Here is a 23,145-nt window from a genome sequence, read left to right on the forward strand (position 1 = left end):
TTCACATGCATCTACTGAGATGATAATGCGTTTTTTATTTTATCTTATCCTATTGATATGATATATTACACTAATCATCAGATGTTAGTCCACCTTTGTATTCAGGATAAATCTCACTTGGTCCTGGTGTTGAACAGCTCTTTTTATGTGTTGCTAAATTTGTTTTGCTAATATATTGTTGAGGATTTTGCATCTATGTTTGTAAGAGGTAGTGGGCTGTGGTTTTCTTTTTTTGTGATGCGTTTGTCGTCAGGATAATACTGGGCTCGTACAGTGAGGTGGGAAGTTTTCCTTTATCTTCCATTTTTTTGGAAGAGTTTGTGAAGAATTGATATTAATTCTTTGAATGTTTGGTAGAATCCATCAGTGAAGTGATCTGGGCCTGAGACTTTTTTTCCTGAGAAGTTTAAAAATTACTGATTCAGTCACTTGTTAGAAATTGTTAAGATTTTCTGTTTTTTCTTCAGTCAGTTTTGCTAGTTTGTATCTGTCTAGGAATATGTGCCTTTCATTTAAGTTCTGTTACTCAGTTGGCATACAGTTGTTCATAGTATTCCTCTTAAATATTTTGTGTTTCTGTAGAGTTGGTAGTGATATCCCCTCTTTCATTCCTCCTTTCAGTAACTGGAGTCTTTTCTCTTTCATTTCTTGGTCAAACTAGCTGAAAGTTTGTCAGTTTTGTTGATATTTACCAAGAACCAATTTTTGGTTTTGTTGATTTTTCTGTATTGATTTGCTATCCTGTTTTGCTAATTTCTACTTTAATCGTCCACTGTTTAAAAAAAAAAAAAACTTCAAAGTTTATTTATTTTGAAGGAGAAAGAGAGCATGAGTCAGGGAGGGGCAGAGAAAGAGAGAGAGAGAGAGAGAGAGAGAGAGAGAGAGATTGAGAGAGATTGAGAGAGAGAGAGAATCTCAAGCAGGCTCCACACTGTCATTGCAGAGCCAGGCACGAGGCTCGAACCCACGAACCGTGGGTTCGTGACCTGAGCTGAAATCAAGAGTTGGATGCTTCATTGACTGAGCCCACCCAGGTGCCCCTGGCACAGTCATCCACTGTTTTTCATAACAGTCACCATAATGTAGTATTCTTCTTTCCTTCTCTCCTTTCAAAGGAGAAAGAGACACATGAGGCCCTTCAGAGCTACAATTAGCAAAATACACAATGTGCTGCTGTCCATCTCATACATATGGTTTTACCTGTGGTTCAAAATAGGAAAGAGCCAACAACTTAGTGTATTTGGCTTTGATTTTACACATCATATCTAGTGGTTGCCCAGGAGCTTGGGTGTCAATCCTTAGTCTGAGATGTTAGTTTTGTCCTGGGGTGTGAATTGCATTAGGTAGAATTTCCCCGTTTCTGTGATAAATATTGTTAAGCATTTCCTGTATGTCAGGCCGTGTCCTAAACCCAACACCTTTCCTGTAGACTGAACTTGTTCGGTGAGAAAACAGTCTATATAACAGATGTGTAAGGAAATAATGAATTTGCTAATTATTTCTTTCCTGCTAAACTTCAACTCAGTTAAAAGTCTTAGCTGTATTACTTTTTTAAAAACAATGATTTACTGCCGAGTAGAGACTAGGGTGGTGGAGGAAGCTAAGAAATATGAGACTTGGATCTGGCCCTTTGGAATTCTCAGTCTTTGGTGAGATAGACAAGCCATACCCTTGGGAAAAGCCAGGGAATCCTGGGAGGTGCCCTGGGCCCCATGCCAGGAGATGTGTTGGTATTCCAGTGCCTGAGAGAACACTGAGGCCTGGGATTGGTCCAGGAGGACGTGTGTTCACTCAGCAGAATGCCTTCCGCCACTGCTGTTATTCCTCGATAACAGTTCCTGTCTTCACTGCAGAGTGGCCATGATGCAATTAGCAAAGCAGGGAAGTTCAGTAGCTGGTGGACAGCAGTTGCCTCGTTCTGTTTGCCCTCCTCCCCTATGGCCAGTACGTGGCATGTTCTGGGTATCTGTGGAGGCTGCGTAGCAACTGGCATCTCAAATCAAGAGAAAGCACTTCTAAGAAGTAGATGGCACTTTTATATCCCAAAAGTCCCATGGCAGTTTACTGTGTCCTTGGAAGAACGTTCAGTGTCATCTTTGGAAGGCAGCATTCAGCGTTCAGACTGAGCTCCCGCCAGAGAAACTGCCACTTGGCTCTGGCCACCCAACGCAGGTGGCAGAGGGCAGGCCGGAATAGGCATAAAGAGTGAAAGCCAAACCGCTCTGTCTGGCACGGGGAAGTAAACCTTCAAGGGGAAATGGACCAAAACGGCATGTGCTTGTTCTCACATTTACCTATAAATATGTCCACATACACGCCTGGCAGGTCATGTGTCACAGGACCCGTGGATGGTGCTACGTTAGGGCGCTTGGAAATCCGTTCAGAGTAATGAGAGTGGCGTTTTGGTGGGAACCCAGCTAGAGAATGTAATTTTATTCTGACCCAAATTATCTTCCGAACTTTCAGTTTTGCTTGAAGTCCTACACTTCCTGTTCTAGACCTGAGTGCTGTCATATGCTTGAGAAATCCCCCATGTTCTGTGTCAGAGGGTGGCTGCATTTCATGAAAGCTCCTAGCCTTTACTTAGTCTTACTTTGAGTGCCGTTGAGAGCAAAAGATGTGTTTCATTATCTGAGGCTTATAGCCAACGCTTATTTATTAGGCATTTAACTTTATAGAAAAATGAACTCAGTAGTTATCATCTTTATTTACAGCCAAATTAATATTTCAACCATGCCCATGTGCAAGCATTCATTTGCCTACATATTTCTGTAGTTAATGTGTAAATTCTATTTTCTATTTTTATACTAAATTAAAATTTTTTTAAGCTTATTTATTTATTTTGAGAGAGAGCGTGAGCAGGAGGGGCAGAGAGAGGGGGAGAGAGAATCCCAAGCAGGCTCTGCACTGCCAGCTCAGAGTCTGACCTGGGACTTGAACTCACGAACCGTGAGATCATGACCTGAGCTGAAATCAAGAGTTGGACACTTAACTGACCGAGCCACCCAGGCGCCCCGATTTTTATACTAAATTTTATCTCTTAAACACATTTCCATGTTTTGATATGATATACAGTATACGATCCTGTAAACACTAGTGTTTACTTCACAGAATGTGGAGGCTCTGGATCCACGAGGTCGAACCTTACTGCACCTTGCTGTTTCTCTGGGACATTTGGAATCTGCTAGAGTCTTGCTCCGACATAAAGCAGATGTTACAAAAGAAAATCGTGAGGGATGGACAGGCAAGTATACTTTTAAAATCAAATTGAAAACCTTTTGTTTTGCTTTCATCTGAAACCAAACTGAATAAAGGCCAGTCCCAATTATAGTTGTCCTCAGGTTATCTTTGCCTTAAGACTCTTTCTCTCTTGGGACCAGGGACCGGGGTGAGTTGATGAGGGCCTTGGAGGCTGGCTGGCTGGCCTGCAGCATGATGGTCAGAATTGTGTCTTGGGCCAGAAGCCCTCAGTAGAGGGTGACTCCTATCCAGAAAGCAGCTCTGAGTACAAAGCCTTGTACCATACACGAGTATGGAGGCCGGACTCCCTCTGAGGAATGTGATGTTAACTCCAGTGAATCTGTCAGCATAGGCAAAATCAAAAACAAATTATGGCTAAAAGTAGCCTTTTCCAGTGAAACCCTGGCATTTCACTTGACTGCAAGCTATCTATCATACTGTCGGTCAGAGTGATTTTATGTTGGCTGAACAAGGAGATGCATAAGCCCTACCTGCCCGATCCCCACGTGACCACAGTTGTGCGATCACACAGATAAAGCCAGCTCAGCTCTCTGAAGACACGCAGGATTTCAGAACCAGTGGGAAGAAAGGGGGTGTGGGGGGAGGATTGAAGTTGGTTTGATCAAGAGGCTACGAGTGCCGTATTTTCTTTTCACTGTTAAGAGCTAGCTTTAAGCAGCCATGGTCATAAAAGTGAGGTGGGACTGTAGCCTCTGTGTCTCTGAAGAAAATGTTAGTCTTTGATCTGTAGATTCTTTTCAGACTGGCTGAGGAATTTGTCAGAGAGCATGAGACTACTGGGCGATGACGTTTCACCATTTTGGTTTCCAGTTTTACACGAGGCTGTGAGCACTGGTGACCCCGAGATGGTGTGCGCCGTTCTGCAGCACCGGGACTACCACAACACGTCCATGGCCCTGGAAGGGGTGCCTGAGCTGCTCCAGAAGATTCTCGAGGTATCCATAAAAATCTGACGATGCCATAATGTGGGTCAATTGCTGACAGCATAGCCGGAGACACAATTGGACATCCACGTGTACCTTCGTGAGAGTTTTTGAGTCATAAACATGCTCTGTTTAATACCAAATAGTATTGTTGCTTATCTACTAAATGTATGAGGTCTTTCACAAATTACATTTCTGGGTCACTAGACCTACCCTTTTAAGTGCTACTTAAACATGATAGCTTAAGACAAATATACATCAACTAATTTGTCTGGGTGCTCGTCTTCTTAACAGTGGCCTTCTGAGCACAGGTCATCTTGAGGAAATTGTGATGAGCATTGGTTACTGTACCGGGGTTTCCAGGGCCCGTGAGCTCCGATGTCTGTGTGCACCTTCTCCTTGCCACACCTGTTGACTCCAGCCATTAGCATTTTTTGACTTCAAATCTGTTGGCTTCATTTGTTGACAGCCCAGTGGCTTTTGGCCAGTAATGACAGTTATCTGTGAATTAAGGTTTATGGGCTCTGTGATGCTCGAGGGTCATTTTTATAGCAGTTTGCCTCCAGGCTCATCGACCATTTTGCATGACGGCTGCCATTTTTCAGACAGTCTTTGTTACCTGCAGCAACGTTCTTAGGAGTCAGTTGTGCAATATTCTCAGGGCAACAGGAGACAAGAAAGGACCTGTGCCTCAATCTTCCTGTCATTTATTCTCCATTTAAGCACATGAGTGAGCTTCCCAAAATATCTCCAAAGATATTTGCCAGATAAGTCCGCTGCACAGCTTTAGTCAATGTATTTCTTGAGAAAAATTAACAGCTCTGTTGAGGAAAGGAACAGTTTTGCAATGAGTAAGCCAGTCACTGCCCGTTATCCGAGCACTCTTTTTTTTTTTAATTTTAATTTAAATGTTTTTAAATTTACATCCAAATTAGTTAGCATATACTCCAACAATGATTTCCGGAGTAAATTCCTTAATGCCCCTTACCCGTTTAGCCCATCCCCCTTCCCACAACCCCTCCAGGAACCCTCAGTTTGTTCTCCATATTTATGAGTCTCTTCTGTTGTGTCCCCCTCCCTGTTTTTATATTATTTTTGTTTCCTTTCCCTTATGTTCCCCTGTTTTGTCTTTTAAAGTCCTCATATGAGTGAAGTCATATGATTTTTGTCTTTCTCTGACTGACTAATTTCACTTAGCATAATACCCTCCAGTTCCATCCATGTAGTTGCAAATGGCAAGATTTCATTCTTTTTGATTGCCGAGTAATAATACTCCATTGTATGTATGTATATATATACATATATATATATATATATATATGTATATATATACCTCATCTTCTTTATCCATTCATCCATTGATGGACATTTGGGCTCTTTGCATACTTTGGCTATTGTTGATAGTGCTGCTATAAACATGGGGGTGCACGTGCCCCTTTGAAACAGCACCCCTGTATCCCTTGGATAAATACATAGTAGTGCAATTGCTGGGTTGTAGGGTAGTTCTATTTTTAGTTTTTTGAGGAACCTCCACACTGTTTTCCACAGTGGCTGCACCAGTTTGCATTCCCACCAGTTCGCAGTGCAAAAGAGATCCTCTTTCTCTGCATCCCCACCAACATCTGTTGTTGCCTGAGTTGTTAATGTTAGCCATTCTGAGAGGTGTGAGGTGGTATCTCATTGTGGTTTTGATTTGTATTTCCCTGATGATGAGTGATGTTGAGCATTTTTTCATGTGTCAGTTGGCCATCTGGATGTCTTCTTTGGAGAAGTGTCTATTCATGTCTTTTGCCCATTTCTTCACTGGATTATTTGTTTTTTGGGTGTTGAGTTTGATAAGTTCTCTATAGATTTTGGATACTAACCCTTTGTCTGATATGTTGTTTGCAAATATCTTCTCCCATTCTGTTGGTTGCCTTTTAGTTTTACTGATTGTTTCCTTTGCTGTGAGCACTCTTTTTTAAAGACATATTTGTATGACACTCAAGCAAAAGCATTCCTAGAGATACTCCTTCTTCATGGGCTGCATGAATCCTTCCATGAAATACGAAATGGTTGTATGCATTGTTTTTAAACAGTTGTGTCTGGTGTGCAAAGACCAAGTGGGTTTATTGTTTTCTTATCTAACGTACCGGAGGAGGAACTAAAAACACATCTGCCCACTCAGCAAAACAGCAAATGACTTAATGTGGACTCACCCTCTTTTCAAAAATTCAGTGTAAAGGACTTTCTTTTCTTACCTGTATTGATCCATAGCAGTAAACTGCATTGTACTGTGTTCTCTGCTTGAAGGTGTAGACAGCCTGTGAATGACCTGTGTGCTCAGTGGCACGAGATGCTGTGGTTGACATTTTGTCTTTCAACAGTCTCCTTAAAACAAGCCCACCTTTTCTTGTGTGCTGCCCCTCAGAGGGCCTTTGCCCATCACTGGAATTCTGGTTTTACTCTAGGCTAGATCCTTGCCCTTCCTGTCCTGTCCTGTAAAAACTGACAAACCACGGGGGTGGGAAGGAACAGAACAACATCTGGGATTTCTAGCATTTCTCTTCTTGGATGGTAACTGCTGGACTTCTTAAGAGCTCTCCAAGAACCTTCTGTAAAAATTCCTGGCAGATCAGGGGCGCCTGGGTGGCTCAGTTGGTTGAGCATCCGACTTTGGCTCAGGTCATGATCTCATTGGTGGGTTCGAGCCCCACATCGGGCTCTGTGCTGACCGAGCCTGCTTTGGATTCTCTGTCTTCCTTTCTCTCTCCTCCTCCCCACCCCCAACCCCCTAACCCCCTATGTGTGCACACTCTTTCTATGTCAAAAATAAATAAACATTAAAAGAAAATTACAGAATTCATGGTAGGTCAGAAAGTCATCCTAAAACAGGGCTGCTCTGGTGGTGTAAAATTTTATAAAGCCAAGTACTAAAAGTTTAAGAGGAAAATGAGGGCAGAAGTCTCTTAACTGGAGGGAAAATCAATTTCCTGGGGAAGTGATGGCTGGCAGCCTCTTCTGGTTTCGAGGTCCAGTGAATATGAAGCACTTGCCAGCACACAAACTTTTACAGTCAAGTTCCCTGTAGAATAGACGGACTTGACATTCCTTTCTCGCTGCCCAGGACAGTCTGTTACCCACACTGCATGGCAGTGCGTAAGCCCATCTTCCAGGCTCATCTCTCTGCTACTGTTAGGAACCAGACTGTCCTAAATCAGATTTGATTTTATCCCCCTCTAACCTTGTTGCCTTCAGTTAACTTTATTGACTGTCTAGACATACTTTATATCGAGGTAAAATATCAGCCTGCGTATAAAATAAGCACTTATTTTTGACGGGTTTGCATTTTATGTTTCTTCTTATTTTCTCTGTTCTCTCCTCCTCCCCCTCTAAAACCTCATTAACCCTTACCATGTTTGCATTTAGTTTATAGCGCCAAGGGTCATTTACTTTAAACCTTTGTCCTTTAGGCTCCGGATTTCTATGTGCAGATGAAATGGGAATTCACCAGCTGGGGTGAGTGGCTCTGGGCTTAAAATTTATTTGTTTCCAGATGTATTGACCCTGAATAGAAGTTTATTTTTCCTTTCTAAGATTTTAATGTGTATATATTTTTAAGTCTAAGAAATGCATAGTAAAAAAATAAAGAAAAACCGTCACCTATAGTCTCACTTAAGCACAACTTAAGCTGTTAATGCTTTGGATGTTTTCCTTCTCGTTTTTGCCCCTACGCACAGAGATTTTTCTCCCAAGTATCTGTAAATATAATATAGAGACAGTTTTTTCTCCACTTTTTGTCACTTAATAGGAGACACTTGTCCATATTATTAGTTTTTTAAGATGTCACTTTAAATGGCTACAATTTTAGTAAGAAGATTTACCGTAATTTATTACTCATTTCCTAATGTGGTTCAACTTGCTTCTTTTAAACTTGTTATTAGAAAGAAGAGGAGGAGATGGATGTTGGAATAGCTTGATTTTTCACAAAGTGGATGTATTGCTCCAAAATCTTATGTAAGGCAAAGTGACTGACAGTAATTTTCATAGATGTTCCACTTTTATTCCTTGTAGATCAGTTAATAACAGCTCCTAACTCCCAGGCTGCCAGCCATTTCACTCTGACTTCCCTTCCAGGCAAGAAGTCACATTCGTAATGAAACATTTAAATGAAGTAAAAAAGTATGGGAAAGAAGAGAACTTCAGGTTCTTCTGGAAAACTTACAAGTTCTTCTCTCATGCAAATATCTGCATTTTTCAGATATTTTAGGCTTGATATTTTGAGGGGCGGATATGCCAGTGTGTTAGGGCACAGCGACGTGGTAGGAGCAGCATATGTGAGCAAGAAGGCCAGATGGACACATTCGGTAGCCCTGATGATGGTCAAAAAGACAGGTCCGCGTTGGGATCAGGGATGTCCTTGGGAAATTCATGTGTCTGGACAAAGACACATCTGCACCTCCATAAAGAGCTACAGAACAAAAGGTCCGTTTTTAGTTTTGAAAAGTGGCTTCCCTATTGTAAGTGGGGGAGCCACACCCAGTTCTGAGGGTCACCGTCATGCGTGCCGCTCCTGTCTTTTTATTATTAAAGCTGGAATCCTGATTCCTTGGGCCTGTGTGCTCTGCTTGGCCCTCGAGTTTTTCCTCAGTAGTACACTTCTCTTCTCCAGTGCCCTTGGTTTCCAGAATATGCCCGAATGACGTCTGTCGCATTTGGAAAAGTGGTGCCAAACTGCGTGTGGATATCACGTTGCTGGGATTTGAGAACATGAGCTGGATAAGAGGGAGGCGCAGTTTTATATTTAAGGGAGAAGGTGAGTGGTTCTATTCAGTTTTCATAATCACTGTTCACACTAAGGGACAGAGTGATTTTTAATTTTTTTTTTTGTTTATTTACTTTTTGAGAGAGAGAGAGAAACAGAGCTTGAGCAGGGGAGGGGCAGAGAAAGGGAGAGAGGGAGACACAGAATCCGAAGCAGGCTCCAGGCTCTTAGCTGTCAGCACAGAGCCAGACACGGGGCTCGAACCCACAAACCGTGGGATCATGACCTGAGCTGAAGTCAGACGCTTAACTGACTGAGCTACCCAGGCACCCCGACAAGAGTGATTTTTAACCATCAAAATGTGTTTGCATTCCTGTACCTTATCTGATACTGTCTGGGGCATGTGTTTTATGTTTTTTGTTTTTGTTGGTTATTCTTGTTAATTATTCAACTCTCAATTCCTCTATTTCTTTTTTGGATAGTTCTCTCTCTCTCTCTCTCTGTTTCTCTGGGGGTTTTTTTGTTTGTTTGTTTGTTTGTTTGTTTGTTTGTTTTTAAGGGGTCTTCTGGTAAGGACCGGAAAGCCTGCTAGACAAATTCTAAAGGAGCTGTAACACTTTGGATAGTTCTGTTCATTCTCTAACCCCTATCATTACCACCAAACACTGTCACCATTTGGAATGTCCCACATTCCTGAGCCCAGAATTTGAGACTCTGTCTTGTATCTCTTTATATCCCCTCTGTAAGAAGGCATGATCCTCCTATCAGAGGGTGAGAAAAGTGGCATTGTCAGCCCAATGTTGTGCATAAATGATTTATGTTAATTGTGTAAATGGTATATTTTAAAAAGTACACAGATGTATTGCTAACAAATAATGCATATTGTTGTAAATGTCTGCAACTTTGGGGAAGACGGCCCCGAGCCTCCTGTGGGTTGTGGCAAACTGGCCGGATAGTCCCCATGTAAGTAGGTGGTCAGTAATCACAGTATTCAGGTTTTATCTGGTAGGTGGCCCTTGGTGGGGGGCAAATGTGAAAGACAATGCATTTTAACTTTTGAGGCTTCCTTGTTTTTGCATCTTGCTGGCATGGCCCTTAGTTACGCTCTTGTTTCCATTAACAGACAACCGGGCGGAGCTGATGGAAGTCAACCATGATGACAGGGTGGTCACCACCGAGCACTTTGACCTGTCCCAAGAAATGGAGCGCCTCACCCTGGACTTGATGAAGCCAAAAAGCAGGGAAGTTGAGAGACGGCTCACGAGCCCAGTCATTAACACCAGCCTCGATACTAAAAATATTGCTTTTGAAAGGTACGCATTTAGGTTCTGCATTTTAATGTCTGATCCCTTTACTGCCATCTTTGGTGGCATGTAGATATGAATTGGAAATTATGGGTGGATTGGGATTTCTCTAATACGGCATAATAAGCGCTAGTGGATTTTCAAGTTGCTCTCTGTTCTAACCAAAAAGAAGCCATAGCTGACATCCTCTTTCATAGATCATTTTATAGACATTAACGTTGGTTAAGTCTTGGAGAAACATCTTCATGCTCTTTTATGGGCCCTTTCTAATGGATTTTACTTGAATTTTATTTTTGTTTTGGTGTTTGGGGACCCACAAGACCCCCTAGTCCCAGACCATGGAGCTTTGCGAGTTTCTGGAAGCTAGAATTGACCCAGTATTGATTGTGGTTGTACTGATACTAGTCAGATCCACTCTTACCATATAGTTAAATGTGGTTCTCTTCCCCTGTGAGGCCTAATAGTTTAGAGCCAAGAGTCTGGAGGGATTGCAGTTCTATTCCAGACTCCACCAGAAGAAGCTTCTGGAGAGGTTTGTGCCTTGGTTCACCTGGATGAGAACACTGTCTCTGGTCATCTGCCTCTGAGCCCTGCAGAGGCATGAAGAGGTTCGGAATGTAAGGCAAGCGGAAGCTGTCAGAGCTGTTAGCCTGAGTGATTTCCCCACAGAACGCACTGAGCTGAGGGAATCCGTAAGAGCCCTGAGTGTTTGCCTAGGATGTCACATCCAGCTCTCTGTAAACCAAAGCAGCATAACCTGAGCTAACGTGGACACACATGATCCTGGATCTAGGCTTTCTTTACTCTTAATGGATATACTAACTCTCCTCTTTTTTTTCCTTTTTCTTTTCTTCTTTGTTTCCATAAAATATGTTAGTGAGACAAACTTTTCTGTTGAGTCAAACATAAGACTCAAGTGCCCTTTTTCTTCTGATTTAGATGGAGCTGTGGAATTAGGGCATCTGTTAGCAGTAGAAGAGAAAGCCAAATGCCAGCCCACGTGGTGTCCCAGTACTGCTGCTGTGTTGGCAGCGGTAGCCCTGGGAGGCAGGCTCAGTCCCCCATCACCAGTCTCCTGGCACCCCAGCCTTGCCAGGTGACGGCTGTCTGTCAGGAATGGGCCGTGGCTTTACCTGGTAGCATCTCGGGAAGACTCCTTCAGGCTTCGGCACACACCTCTGTAGACAGGGAGGGCCCCTGCAGCAAAGGGCTCTGTTCGTAAAGCTGGGAAATCGCGGGCCCTGTCCTCAGTGCCACGGCCCGGCTGCGGAGGTGGAAGTTGGAAGGACTGAATGCCATTGGCAGGGCTGCTAAGTAACCATGTGGCTTTGGGGAGGTGGCTCTGTCTCTCCACGTTTCTGCTTCCTTACCTGAAAGAAAGAAAGGAGTGAATCTCGGGATGACGTTGCTAAAGCCCCCACGACTCTACGATGCCATGAGGAGAGCCGCCGTTCCCTCTGGGTCATCGGCAGAGTTGCTAGAGTCACTGTTCTGACATGTAACTTACAAAGCGTGTGCCGATTACTGGCGGCTACCCCACGGAGGGCAAATGGGAAACGGTGGCACTTCCCATTTTTACTGAGGGCTGAGGCACCTCTGGGATTTGTATGGTCACTAGTTCTTCAGACGGTTCAGGTTAACCTCCTTTGGCAACTGACAGTGGGTCTCTGAGAGAGGATTTCTGGAAAACAGCTGCTTTTTTTCTGTGGTGCTCAGAACTCAGTATATGCAGTCAGTGAGCTGCTTATGCATCGAGCAAGGGTTTGAGCCACTTGAGTGTGAGATTTGCTGGTAGAGAAAGTGCACACCTCCTTACTGGAGGTGGGAGCATGCGTTTGATTGACTTCGGAAGGTGTGCTCTCTTAGGAGAGTCGTTTTCATCCATTTCTTTCTTCTGATCTGTTGCTGAGAGCTTGATGCTTGCTTCCTGCATGAGTTTTTGGCCTGCCAGTATGTCCCCTCTGGCTGCAGTCTGGGTTTTTCTCTTCTCTGAAAGAGTATGCTCTGGCAACCTAAAACAGAACATTCTCTGCTGCCCTCAGAGCCTCTCTCTGAATTGCATAGCAGCCTCCAAGCCACAGGGCTTGCTCAGCGGCTTTTGGTGTGGCAGCCTCAGCGGAGAAGGGCAGAGGTAAAAATGCAGAGGGGGAGCTGGGTCTTGCCCTGTCATCTTCAGATGCCTCTGTGCCTAAAGTTAATCAAGGGTTGAGGAGTTATTAGAATTTTGGGCTTAAAATAGGATGCCGAATTTAATAACCAAGCTGTCAGCGTGGGGATGGAAAGGGAGGCAGAGCAGCCAGGATTGCCAGTTGAGCGGATGCAAAGGAGTGAGCAGCCTAGTGGTCTCCAGGGAGAGGGGGCGGCTCCGTCTCCCCAGCATGCTCACGGGATGAAGTGGGGCAGATGGAGTCATCCTTTGGTACCTCGGCAGACCGTGTGCCAGAAAGCAGTCCTTTCCCAGGCCAGAATATCAAGTGACTAGGTGAAAGGCAAGGAACCGAGGACTGACTTTGTTAACTATAAAAGGACGATCTTGATTTTCAATTATTGAAGCCTAAGAGGGGACTCTGGTTTGTTAATCAGTGTGGACCCTGCCCCCCTGCCCCCAGGATTGCGGTTTTGTTTCTGAAGTGTAAAGTGGAGATAGCTAGCATTTGGTGTAATCCCTTTGGGGTTTCCCTCTCTCCCTCCATGGGTCATGCTGCACTAATTGTGGACAACTACTTGGAAAATTAAAGCCCTGGTCCTTCCTTTCTCTGATGAGCTGTAACATACACATAAAACTCTGTATGCCCTGTCTGGACTAATGAAACTGGAAACACGAGACGCAAATTACACGGATCTTTGTGAGCTGGCTAATCTGCTGGCTCCCGGAGCTTCCTGCGTGATGTCCCCACTTTCCTCTGGGGTCAGGGTGGAAGGCAGGCAGTTGTCCTACGCAGGGCCAAGTGCAGCAGTCACAGTGGAGCTAGGATGTGATGTCCTAGACAAAAGGGCAGACCAGGCTTTTCAGGGCTTCCCTGTGAGTGGTAGTATTTCCCAGGACGCGCTGCTTTGAAAAAGAACCAGAACCTCTTGGCTGCTCTTGGTTCCTAAATGCATTTTTCCCCAGGAGTATGTTGAGTCGAATAACTGGGTTTTCAGGCACTTTAGCAGTGCTGTCGTTGCTGCTGGGATGCTAGGCTACTTTAATAGCAGTCCTACAGACCTGGAGTCATTGTCTGGGCTGGAAAACTGCTTTCAACATCCTTTCCCCTGCTGCACCAAACCTGGTAAAACGTGTGACTCCCAAGCCATTTTGCAGGCATTAATGGCTTCTCCAAGCAGCTCGCCACAGTGAGGAGTTCCTGCCCCACCCGCTCTCTCCTGAGGAGCAGGATGGTCTGTGCCTCGTTGTTCTAAGAATTCCTCAGTTGAGATGCGGCTGCTCATGGGGACAGAGCCACTGATGTCCATACCCACAGTTAAGGTGATCCGGATAAATGCTCTGACCCAGATACCACCTCGTGGCAAGCCCCTGGACGCTGGTCATCGTCACTCATTTCTTTAGGACAGCTGTCCAGTCAATGTCACCACCTTTGTCGCCTGTGCTGGCAGTTTTTGTAAAGACGCCAAGAACGGAGGCTTTCTATGCCAGGGGTGAGGCGAGCTGATTAGTAACAGTGGGAGGGGGTGGGGCTACTTAAGCCATCTGTCACTGAGAGCATCCTTTTGTGGACAATAGGACCGTAATCTCCAAGTGTCCTTCACCAATTTAAGCTGGGGGAAATAAACTGTAAAGGCTGCAGGGATAAATCTGAATGGCATATTGTACATGTAGAAATTTGTGGTGTTCACTTTTTATCAGAACTAAATCCGGATTCTGGGGCTGGAGGACAGATAAAGCAGAAGTTGTTAATGGTTACGAAGCAAAGGTAAAAGGAAACTCTTAAAATAAGATTTAATATAGCTATTTAGCTTCTATGCAAATGAGGAGTCTGTTCAGATTTTTTCATGCATCTGTGCCGTGGAGATGCTCTGGGGGAAAAAATGCTGCTTAGTGTCTCTCACGTGGATTTGTATCTGATCTGATGTGCAGAAAATGGGCTCGCATGTCCTGAGGAGGTCCCTAGGTATGCCAAAAGAGAAACTATGTCGTTAGAGAAATGAACCCGGGTGCCAGTTGTCCCCAGAGGAGTGACTGTTCCTTTAATTCTTTAAGCAGAAAAAGAAAGGATTAGACTGAAACCTGCATGTTGATCTTTTTTTTTTTTTTTAATAACCTGAGTGGGTTAAAAAAAAAAAAAAAAAGTAAAGTAGCTTTAATGAGCCTCCATTTTCGTAGTCAGCCTAATTGGACCCAGTGGCCTGACACCCACTTACATGACATCAGTGCGTTAAGAACGTAGTTGTCATAGTGCAGACAACTGTCAGTCGAGTCATCTGGCATCTTGTTAGCTGGGACGCCTCTGTCTCCTGGCCTTTCGTTAGCCCTGCAGTACAGCAGGGACTGATGGCTCCCATGCCGGAGTGCGGTGCCGCAGGATCCTCTGGTGACCTCGGAGGGGGCAAAGAGGCTTACGTCATGCTCAGCGAGACACATTTAGACACAGTCGTTCCACTGCTTCCTCAGTCTTTGAACGTTGGGAATCCACGTATGGCATACAGCTAATTCTCTGTTTACCGTGAGATTTGATCTTCCAGACCCCCAAATTTCTCAGTCAACCTTGACAACAGAGCATTCACTCTGGCGGTGAAAATAATTTTTTGTCCATCAATGGAATCCCTTTTAAGTAGTGACTCGCTGGTTTCCTCTGAAGCCTCACAGGTAGAGAGAACCTTGTGTTCATTCCGTTTTCCTTCTGCCCAGCAGATGGCTGTCTAAGTCCGTCCTATTATAAGATCGCCACAAATCAGCAGAGAAGTACGTGGGGCCAGTTTGGGTGCCTTAGCGCTAGAAATCCAGCTGGGAGGCCTCAACATCAGGACATTTGTTTGAGAGCGATTAGCAACACAAAGGCAGGCAGGGAGATGCAGCCAGTCCCTGCCCCGTTTACTTTACTCCTCGGTCTTTAAAACTGTCAGAGATGCCAAGTAGTTGCTGATGCATTTCTAAGTTGATTAGCTTGTATATTTTCTCAGAGGGATCCTAATGATTGTCAACCATTTCTCATTTTTATTTTGCTGGAATTTTTTTTTCTTTTCTTTATTTATTTTTTGGCTTCAGCATTCTTGCTCTTGCTATGCTTATTTTTTGAGTTTTGATTCCCTGTGTCACTGTTTTCTTTTGCACACGTTTCCCAAGGTTTACACAGTAAACAATGTGAGTGTGATAACCAAAATCCGGACAGAACACCTGACCGAGGAAGAAAAAAAGAGATACAAAGGTAATTCTCCCTGCTTTTCCTTAGGCTAGAGAGAGCCTTTGTTGGTTTCGTTCATTTTGGGGGTTAACATGATCAGGTCAGGCTAATCCTCGCCCTAACTTCCTTTTTACAAAAGTCTCCTTTAGACTGACCTGTTCTTGAAGGTATTACCTGTAGTTAGCTTCAAGGGGAGTTAAAGCCATTCAGGCGAATCGTTGCCGAAGAAACAAGAAGGCAGGGAAGGTAGTTAAGGATATCGGAGACTAGTTCTCACCAGAATGAGTGATTTAGTCCAAACTCTCACCGTGAAAGATTTGGACAGAACCGGGGCTGTGAGCCAAAGCATTGCCAATACGTGGTTGTTCTCGCACAGCCCCACCGGTGGCCAGTCTCGTGGCCTTGTGAAGTTACCTGCACCCTCTGTGGCTCAGGTCCCTCAGCAGTGAAACGGCGGTGCTTGGGAGGATGAGATGAGCTCCCTCACGCAAACCTTTGAGACGTTCCCTCAGTGAGGCCAGCGCTCAGTTACTGTTTGCCGCCCCCACTGCCACCAGGACTCTGGTTTGACAGATAAGGACCCTGCGGCCCAGTCAGCCTCACTCCTGAATCCAAACTCTTGCTGCTTTTCTGCTTTACTTCTTGTAGCTGTTGTTCATCTAGGTTAGAGACCCTGATAAAAAGTATGTCCTATAAGGGATAAATTAGCCGATGGTTGACTGTGGATGATTTTGCCACCCTATCCATAAATGGACTTCCTGATGTAGGTGGCTGGGATCCAAAACTTTAAGATAGCATGAGAATCTCTTTCTGTAGTCACAAGTAAGGTATAATATTAGACATTAAACCTTTCCCCCCTTCTGTAGCGGACAGGAACCCCCTGGAGTCTTTGCTGGGAACCGTGGAACACCAGTTTGGTGCTCAAGGGGTAAGTGGAAGCAGCGAGTTCTCAGGTTCAACAAAGGACATGACTTTTCTGTGCCGCGATGGCATTTACTGAATCCTGAACAGGCCACTCTGGCTGCAATGCTGAAGAGCGCTCCCAAGCCAGAACTCGAGATACTCTTTTAGAAGAGAATTAGAGGGGTGCCTGGGTGGCGCAGTCGGTTAAGCGTCCGACTTCAGCCAGGTCACGATCTCGCGGTCCATGAGTTCGAGCCCCGCGTCAGGCTCTGGGCTGATGGCTCGGAGCCTGGAGCCTGTTTCCGATTCTGTGTCTCCCTCTCTCTCTCTGCCCCTCCCCTGTTCATGCTCTGTCTCTCTGTCCCAAAAATAAATAAAAAACGTTGAAAAAAAAAATTTAGAAGAGAATTAGATGAATCTTGCAGGTAAAAATTTTAGAGGAGGGTTGTGACTGTAGAAGGTGCCTTCTCATCTGTAAACTTAAACAGGATTCAGGACTTTTTATTTCAACCGAGTGCCTTCACAGACATTTTCTGACTTGATCCTTTCTAACTACATGAAGTTGGTACAGTCGATCGCAGAGGGTCAGAGAAATGAGATTCCCTTTCCAGTGTCCTGAGCGAGAGCATGACAGATGTGGAACTTAAACTCCCATGCCTTCCAGATCTTCCATGCTGTCAGATATTTCTTTCTCTGTTTCTATAATCAGGAGATAAAAATGCAAAGGAGAGCGGAGAAATGTTTTGACACGGGGAAACCCATTAGGCTTGCTACATAATGCCTTTATAGATTTTCAGCGCAGTCACTGAAAGAAAAGGGGAGAGGAAATGACTCGAACTTCCTGATCTGTAGTTGGTTAACGTGTCCGCCTCAGAGGCTGAGTGCTGTAGGCCTCCACTTGGGAGCACCATTTGGCATTTCTAATTCCCCCGAGTTCTGGCTCGGCAGGACCTCACCACAGAGTGTGCCACCGCCAACAACCCCACGGCCATCACGCCGGATGAATACTTTAATGAAGAGTTTGATCTGAAAGACCGGGACATCGGAAGGCCGAAGGAGCTCACGATTAGAACGCAAAAGTAAGACTCAGCGGCCATTTTCAGCTTACAGATTCTTGTCTCAGAAGTTCTGCTGTTTCCTGGTGTCCTGTTGTCATTTTTGTGTCCCCTTCCTTTAAACATAATTTGAAGTTACTTCACCTGATAAAAGCTAACAGTAGATTGCCCATCTTCTTATTAAGCCCTTCTCCAAATAGAATAGAGATGGGATGTAAGAATTCCTTGTGTTTTTTGCTGCCAACAAGCTTCAGCTGATCAAATGAAATGATCGCACCAGCTGTCAGCTTCTTCAGTCAATTCAGACTGCTGCAGGGGGAGGTCACAGGGCAGGCCGTTTCTCCTGATTGCCAGATTGCACGGTGATCTGCATTCTTCACGGGTCTCGCCCCTTCCCTGCTCCGCATTAAGAGAAGTACGGTGACTGGGCAGACGGGGCAGTGAGGAAGCTGGTGTTGTCTAGCTGGCTGCGTAGAAGCGGTCCCATTTCTCTGGGGACGACGGCCTCAGCCTTGTGTCGGTCGGTCCCGCAGGTTTAAAGCGATGCTGTGGATGTGCGAGGACTTTCCGTTGTCCCTCGTGGAGCAGGTCGTCCCCATCATTGACCTCATGGCCCGAACTAGCGCTCACTTTGCGCGGCTCAGAGATTTCATCAAGCTGGAGTTCCCACCTGGATTTCCTGTCAAGATAGGTACCGTCTACCATCTGGAAACCCCGGAGCATCTGTAGGCTTTTGTGGGTGACAGGATGTGCTTCCGGGCTTCGGAGCATTTGAGGCAAAGGTAGCAGGCGGCAGCTGATCAAATGATCAGGCAAAGGTAGCAGACCTGATGGAGCAGGCCACAGTTACCCTCTCGCTTACCACGGCTGGAGAAGTGTCATGGTTCTTGGTTCTTTTGCATGTCAGAATTAGATCCCCCAGCCACCACTTCTATTTACCGATGATGCTAACAGATGTAAAAAGGCACAAAAATGTGACACCTTCATTGTTTTCATGTCAAACCTTACTTAAGTTAAGCATCAGATCAGATAGTTTCTTGAGGAAGACCGTGGACACCATCAGTATGTTTTAGGGCCCGCACTGGAATGCCTAACACCATCTATAACACATACAACTTGTAAGGAACTTAAATTTTGGACAGTTGCATATTTGTGACACATTGTTCAATGCCGGCTCAACCACTTATTCACTGTGATCTAGGAAAAGTTGCTTAACCTCTCTGAATCTCAGTTTCCCCATCTGTATATCGGGGAGGGTTGTTATGTTAGGGAAGTCCTACTTATAAAAAGTATTTGACATTGACTTATAAAAAGTATTTACTAGCACTGTAAGCACTCAGAAAATGATGGCTACTGTTATTATTCGCATAAAGTTTATTTATAAAAGCTTTTATTTTGTTAGAAATTCCTTTGTTTCATGTCTTAAATGCACGGATTACATTTGGAAACGTTAATGGCTGTAGCACTGCTGAAGAAACTGGATCTCAGAATGTGGAGGGGACCCAGGTGGATTCAGGTAAAGAAAAGTTGGGGCTTTGTGATTTAAAACACACACACACACACACACACACACACACACACACACACATATTCAGTTATTATAAACTAATAATTCACTTTGACATTGGAGTGTCTTATGAAGTAGATCTCTGCTCTGAATGAGAGAAAAGTTTAGATTTCATTTAGAGTGCGTGAAAAAACAACTTGTAGAATATGACCCCACTTGTATTAAAAAGACAGCATAGTCCTAAGACCCAACTTTATTGAGGTGTATGAATGCTCCCACTTTAAGTGTGACAGTTCAGTGCATTTTTTAAAAATGTATATTTTATTTTATTTTTGAGAGAGAGAGAGCATAAGCGGGAGAGGGGTGGAGAGAGAAGGGCAGATCCAAAGTTGGCTCTGTGCTGACAGCAGAAAGCCCGATGCAGGGCTCAAACTCAAGAACTTCAAGATCATGACCTGAGCCAAAGTCAACGCTTAACTGACTGAGCCACCCAGCTGCCCTTAGTTTATGTATTTTACAGTTTATTTACTTATTTTGAGGGAAAGTGAGTTGGGGAGGGGTAGAGAGAATCCCAGTCAGGTTCTGCGCTGTCAGTGCAGAGCCTGATGAGGGGCACAACCTCAACAACCCTGGGATCATGACCTGAGCCAAAATCAAGAGTTGGAAGCTCAACTAGCCACTCAGGTGCCCCTAGTTCAGTGCCCCTAGTTCATTTTAACAAACGTGTGTATCCATGTAACCACCACCACAATCAAGATGTAGAATAATTCTGTTACCCCCCAAAATTTCCTTAGGCTCCCTTACCTTCCATCCAAATTCTTTTGGGTGCTACTGTAAATGGATTATTTACTCAATTTTATTTTCTAGTTACTCATTGATAGTTTATAGAAACATAACAATTTGTTTTCGTTTTTGGTTTTTTTCACTGTGTAAAAAATAGTGTTCTGTGTCTTGGGCTAGTTGAGGGATACATAGACATGTTATTATCTTTTTATTTTAGTTTACAGACCTATACTTTTTTCATGTGTTTACCATATTTCATAAAAAGGAAAAAATACAAAGAGATCTTGATGTGACTGAGTATACACATATATGCACTGCATTCCTCAAAAGACATACAAGTAAACACTGGTTACCTCTGGACTTTGGAAATAAGAGAAAGAGGGTGGAGAGAGAGAGAGAAATCTTTATTTTTCTTGACTATGAGTTAATTTTATTACTAAAATTAAAAAAACAAAAACAGAAAGGCGGTATTTTGGTACTTTTCTCTGTCAAGGTTTTTCTTCCTCAAAATCTCTCACATAATAGCAAGCCTTGATTTTAATCATTTTAATTCTCTCATTTTTTTAACTGAAAATGTTTTTATAAATTTTAAATTATAAACGGAGGTGCCTAGGTGGCTCAGTCAGTTGAGTCCGACTTCAGCTCAGGTCACAATCTCACAGTCTGTGGGTTCAAGCCCCGCGTCGGGCTCTGTGCTGACAGCTCAGAGCCTGGAGCCTGCTTCAGATTCGGTGTCTCCCTCTCTCTCTCTGCCCTTCCCCCACTCACGCTCTGTTTCTGTCTCTCAAGGGTGAATAAACATTAAAAACAATTTTTTTAAATTTTAAATTATAAACGTAAAATGGAACTTCATTTTACTGATTCAGGCACCGGACTGTCACCCCTTGTGTTTCAGCTTCCCAGGTCACAAACTTTGAGGTTGATCAGTCTGTTTTTGAAATCCCGGAATCTTATCACGTTCAAGACAATGGCAGAAATGTGCATTTACAAGACGAAGATTACGAGATAATGCAGTTTGCCATCCAGCAGAGTTTACTGGAGTCCAGCAGGAGCCAGGTGCCTTTATCAGAACAAATGGCAGGGAAGGGGAGGTTTCCAGTTTTAGCTAACTCAGAAGACTCACCCTACATAACGAGTTTGGTGTAGTCACGGTATTTACAGAGATATTTTCTGCACCTGGTCTTCCACAAAAGCATCTTACATGACACCATCTGCACAGCCCCCGTCAGGAGCATTCACAGGATGTCTCCCGATAGACTTTCCTTCCAGGTTCACCCATGCAGCCAATAACCATGTATTTGTCAGATGGAGTGTGCTAAGTTTCTAGTACTGAAACTGTAAGTCCATGCCAGTTCACATCATTGTACTTTTTCTGGAATATCGTCCATGTGTTGGTAGGTCTCATAAGACTGCATGTGGATTTAAATCCCAGCTTTCTTCCCATGGCAGACCAGTCACACTGTTGTGGCCGCTCAGTAAGTGTGTGATGAAAACAGTGGCTGGTTCTTTGTTAAATTTTGTTTTTTGCTCAAATGTTTTATTGCATTGTAAGGGCAGAATCCCAAACTCTGGCAGAGTGCCTAGCTAAGGGTGGAGCTAAGGATAGGGCAGACCAGCATAAGAACACTTGCCCTCTGTCTTTTCAGGTGAGTCTTTCCCCAGGTCTCCTCGCCCAACATCAGTCCTTCCATCCCGACAGTGTGGTCCCCTCGCCCAACATCAAGTCCTTCCATCCCTGCCCCCCCGTGGCTCTCCTTGACACTGCTGGGGTCCGGACTGCTTCTGTTTCCACCACCTTTTGGCGTGTCCTGGGCTCCGGGAGCCTGTCTGTCTGTTGGTTGGTTTCTTGTTTCCTTCCATCATTCGTCCAGCATGTGTGCAGAGTGGAAATTCCGTGGTGAAGCGGCCCCAGCCCCTGCACTCACAGGTCGGCTAAGCTTTGAGAGGGGCACCCTCTCATCGCTCCAGTGTCCAAGCTCAGATTTTTGGCATTCTGGTTTTATTCTGGAGACTCAGAGACTGGGCAGTGTGAGCCCTACCCACGTCCATTTCCCATGGCTCCATTCTTAGAACCATTCAGTTGCTGCTGGGCCAAGGACCACACCCACGGCCAGCATATTCCCTTTGTGAGGCCTCCTGGGAGAAGACTCAGTGCCTGGACATCACGGTCAGTCCAGTACGCTCTCCTTCCCTTCAAATAGTGAGCTTATTTTCCCCCCTAATACCTGCATAAACCTTTGTTGAGCATAAATTTTGCAAAGGGGAGTAGCCAGAGTCAAAGATGACAAATACTGAATTAGGTAGTGTCACCTTGCTTAAAGGAGTTGTCTGCTTTGTTCATTTGAACTTTGCCCAGAGCTGTTCTGATAGACTGTTTTGTGTCAAGTATGAGAGGCTGTGGGTGTTCATCACAGCAGCATACCATATACCACCTGACAGTTAGGTGTCATTTTTGAGATGACCCAAGTCCCTGTTCGTTTTTTGCACAGTGCCACCAATAATGGGCATGTCAACATTTCCAGTTTTGTTCTTGCCACTTCCATTTCCTAATCGGTACGACACCTGTTCCTTCTAGGAGGTATTCATGTCCATCACATTTGTTTTTTGTAGGAACTTTCAGGACCAGCTTCGAATGGAGGGATCAACCAGACATATGCCTATGACGCCCAGTTTGAGAGGTGACTGGCACGACTCTTAGTGATTACACCCAGGTGGACATAGGCACTTGGTGCCAGCATCCTGCCTGGCAGGAGAGACTTGAGAATTGGCTCTTCTGCTTCTTCTTGTGGCAGTTGCTCGCTAAAGTAGTTCTAAACGCTTGGTAGCCTTGTTTCCAGGAACCGTTGATAGAGTTGTTTGTGGACTAGTCCCAGGCCAGTGCCATTGGCAGAAAGGTGCCTAGTTAATGGCTTTTTGATCGGTCTGATCTTCTACAAAGAATGTATGATTACACAGGGTCTGAGAAACCCTCCGTGGGAAGTTTATACGATTTTAAAAATGATGAGGCTTTGGGGAACAGCTACAGACACAAGTAGATTATCTTTTTAAAGGAGGGGGTGGTAGACACTGGAAACCTTTATTCTGTAAGTATTTTCACATACTCCAGGCAGAAACGAAAGCCTGTTGAAGAACTTGGGTTTTGCTTTAAAAGAGATCAAGTGCCATTCCTCACCCCATCACTTAGTAGCTGGGTGATCTCGGGCAGGTTTCTTTACCTCTCTGCGCCTTGGGCTTCTCCCCTGTCCACGGCACCCACGCCTCCAGGGTTCTGTGGGATTGAATGGCACGGTGCACGTGCAGTGCCGATCAGGTCCCTGGCGTGG

General features: G+C 44.6%; 1 protein-coding gene and 1 non-coding gene across 3 annotated transcripts in view; one reads left to right on the plus strand and one right to left on the minus strand.

Annotated features, from left to right (window-relative positions):
• Window positions 1-23,145, plus strand: part of ANKRD13A (ankyrin repeat domain 13A) — a 32,867-nt gene that overhangs the window by 7,573 nt on the left and 2,149 nt on the right. Inside the window, exons 2-14 of one of the 2 annotated variants that reach the window (XM_053902126.1) lie at window positions 3,112-3,244; window positions 4,072-4,196; window positions 7,637-7,682; window positions 8,836-8,979; window positions 10,052-10,241; window positions 14,080-14,146; window positions 15,517-15,598; window positions 16,441-16,502; window positions 17,426-17,556; window positions 18,066-18,223; window positions 18,935-19,048; window positions 20,718-20,878; window positions 21,469-22,426. In XM_053902126.1, the coding sequence (XP_053758101.1) occupies window positions 3,112-3,244; window positions 4,072-4,196; window positions 7,637-7,682; window positions 8,836-8,979; window positions 10,052-10,241; window positions 14,080-14,146; window positions 15,517-15,598; window positions 16,441-16,502; window positions 17,426-17,556; window positions 18,066-18,223; window positions 18,935-19,048; window positions 20,718-20,878; window positions 21,469-21,723 (1,668 nt within the window). In that variant the 3' untranslated portion in view covers window positions 21,724-22,426. The other variant, XM_019467136.2, reaches the window with a different exon arrangement.
• Window positions 9,486-9,547, minus strand: LOC128777141 (U7 small nuclear RNA). The gene has a single exon (XR_008422339.1). It is a non-coding gene; the product is annotated as a U7 small nuclear RNA (small nuclear RNA).

Source organism: Panthera pardus, unplaced genomic scaffold (genome assembly GCF_024362965.1).
Source record: "Panthera pardus isolate Hobbes unplaced genomic scaffold, ASM2436296v1 HiC_scaffold_15, whole genome shotgun sequence".
NCBI classification, from domain to species: domain Eukaryota; kingdom Metazoa; phylum Chordata; class Mammalia; order Carnivora; family Felidae; genus Panthera; species Panthera pardus.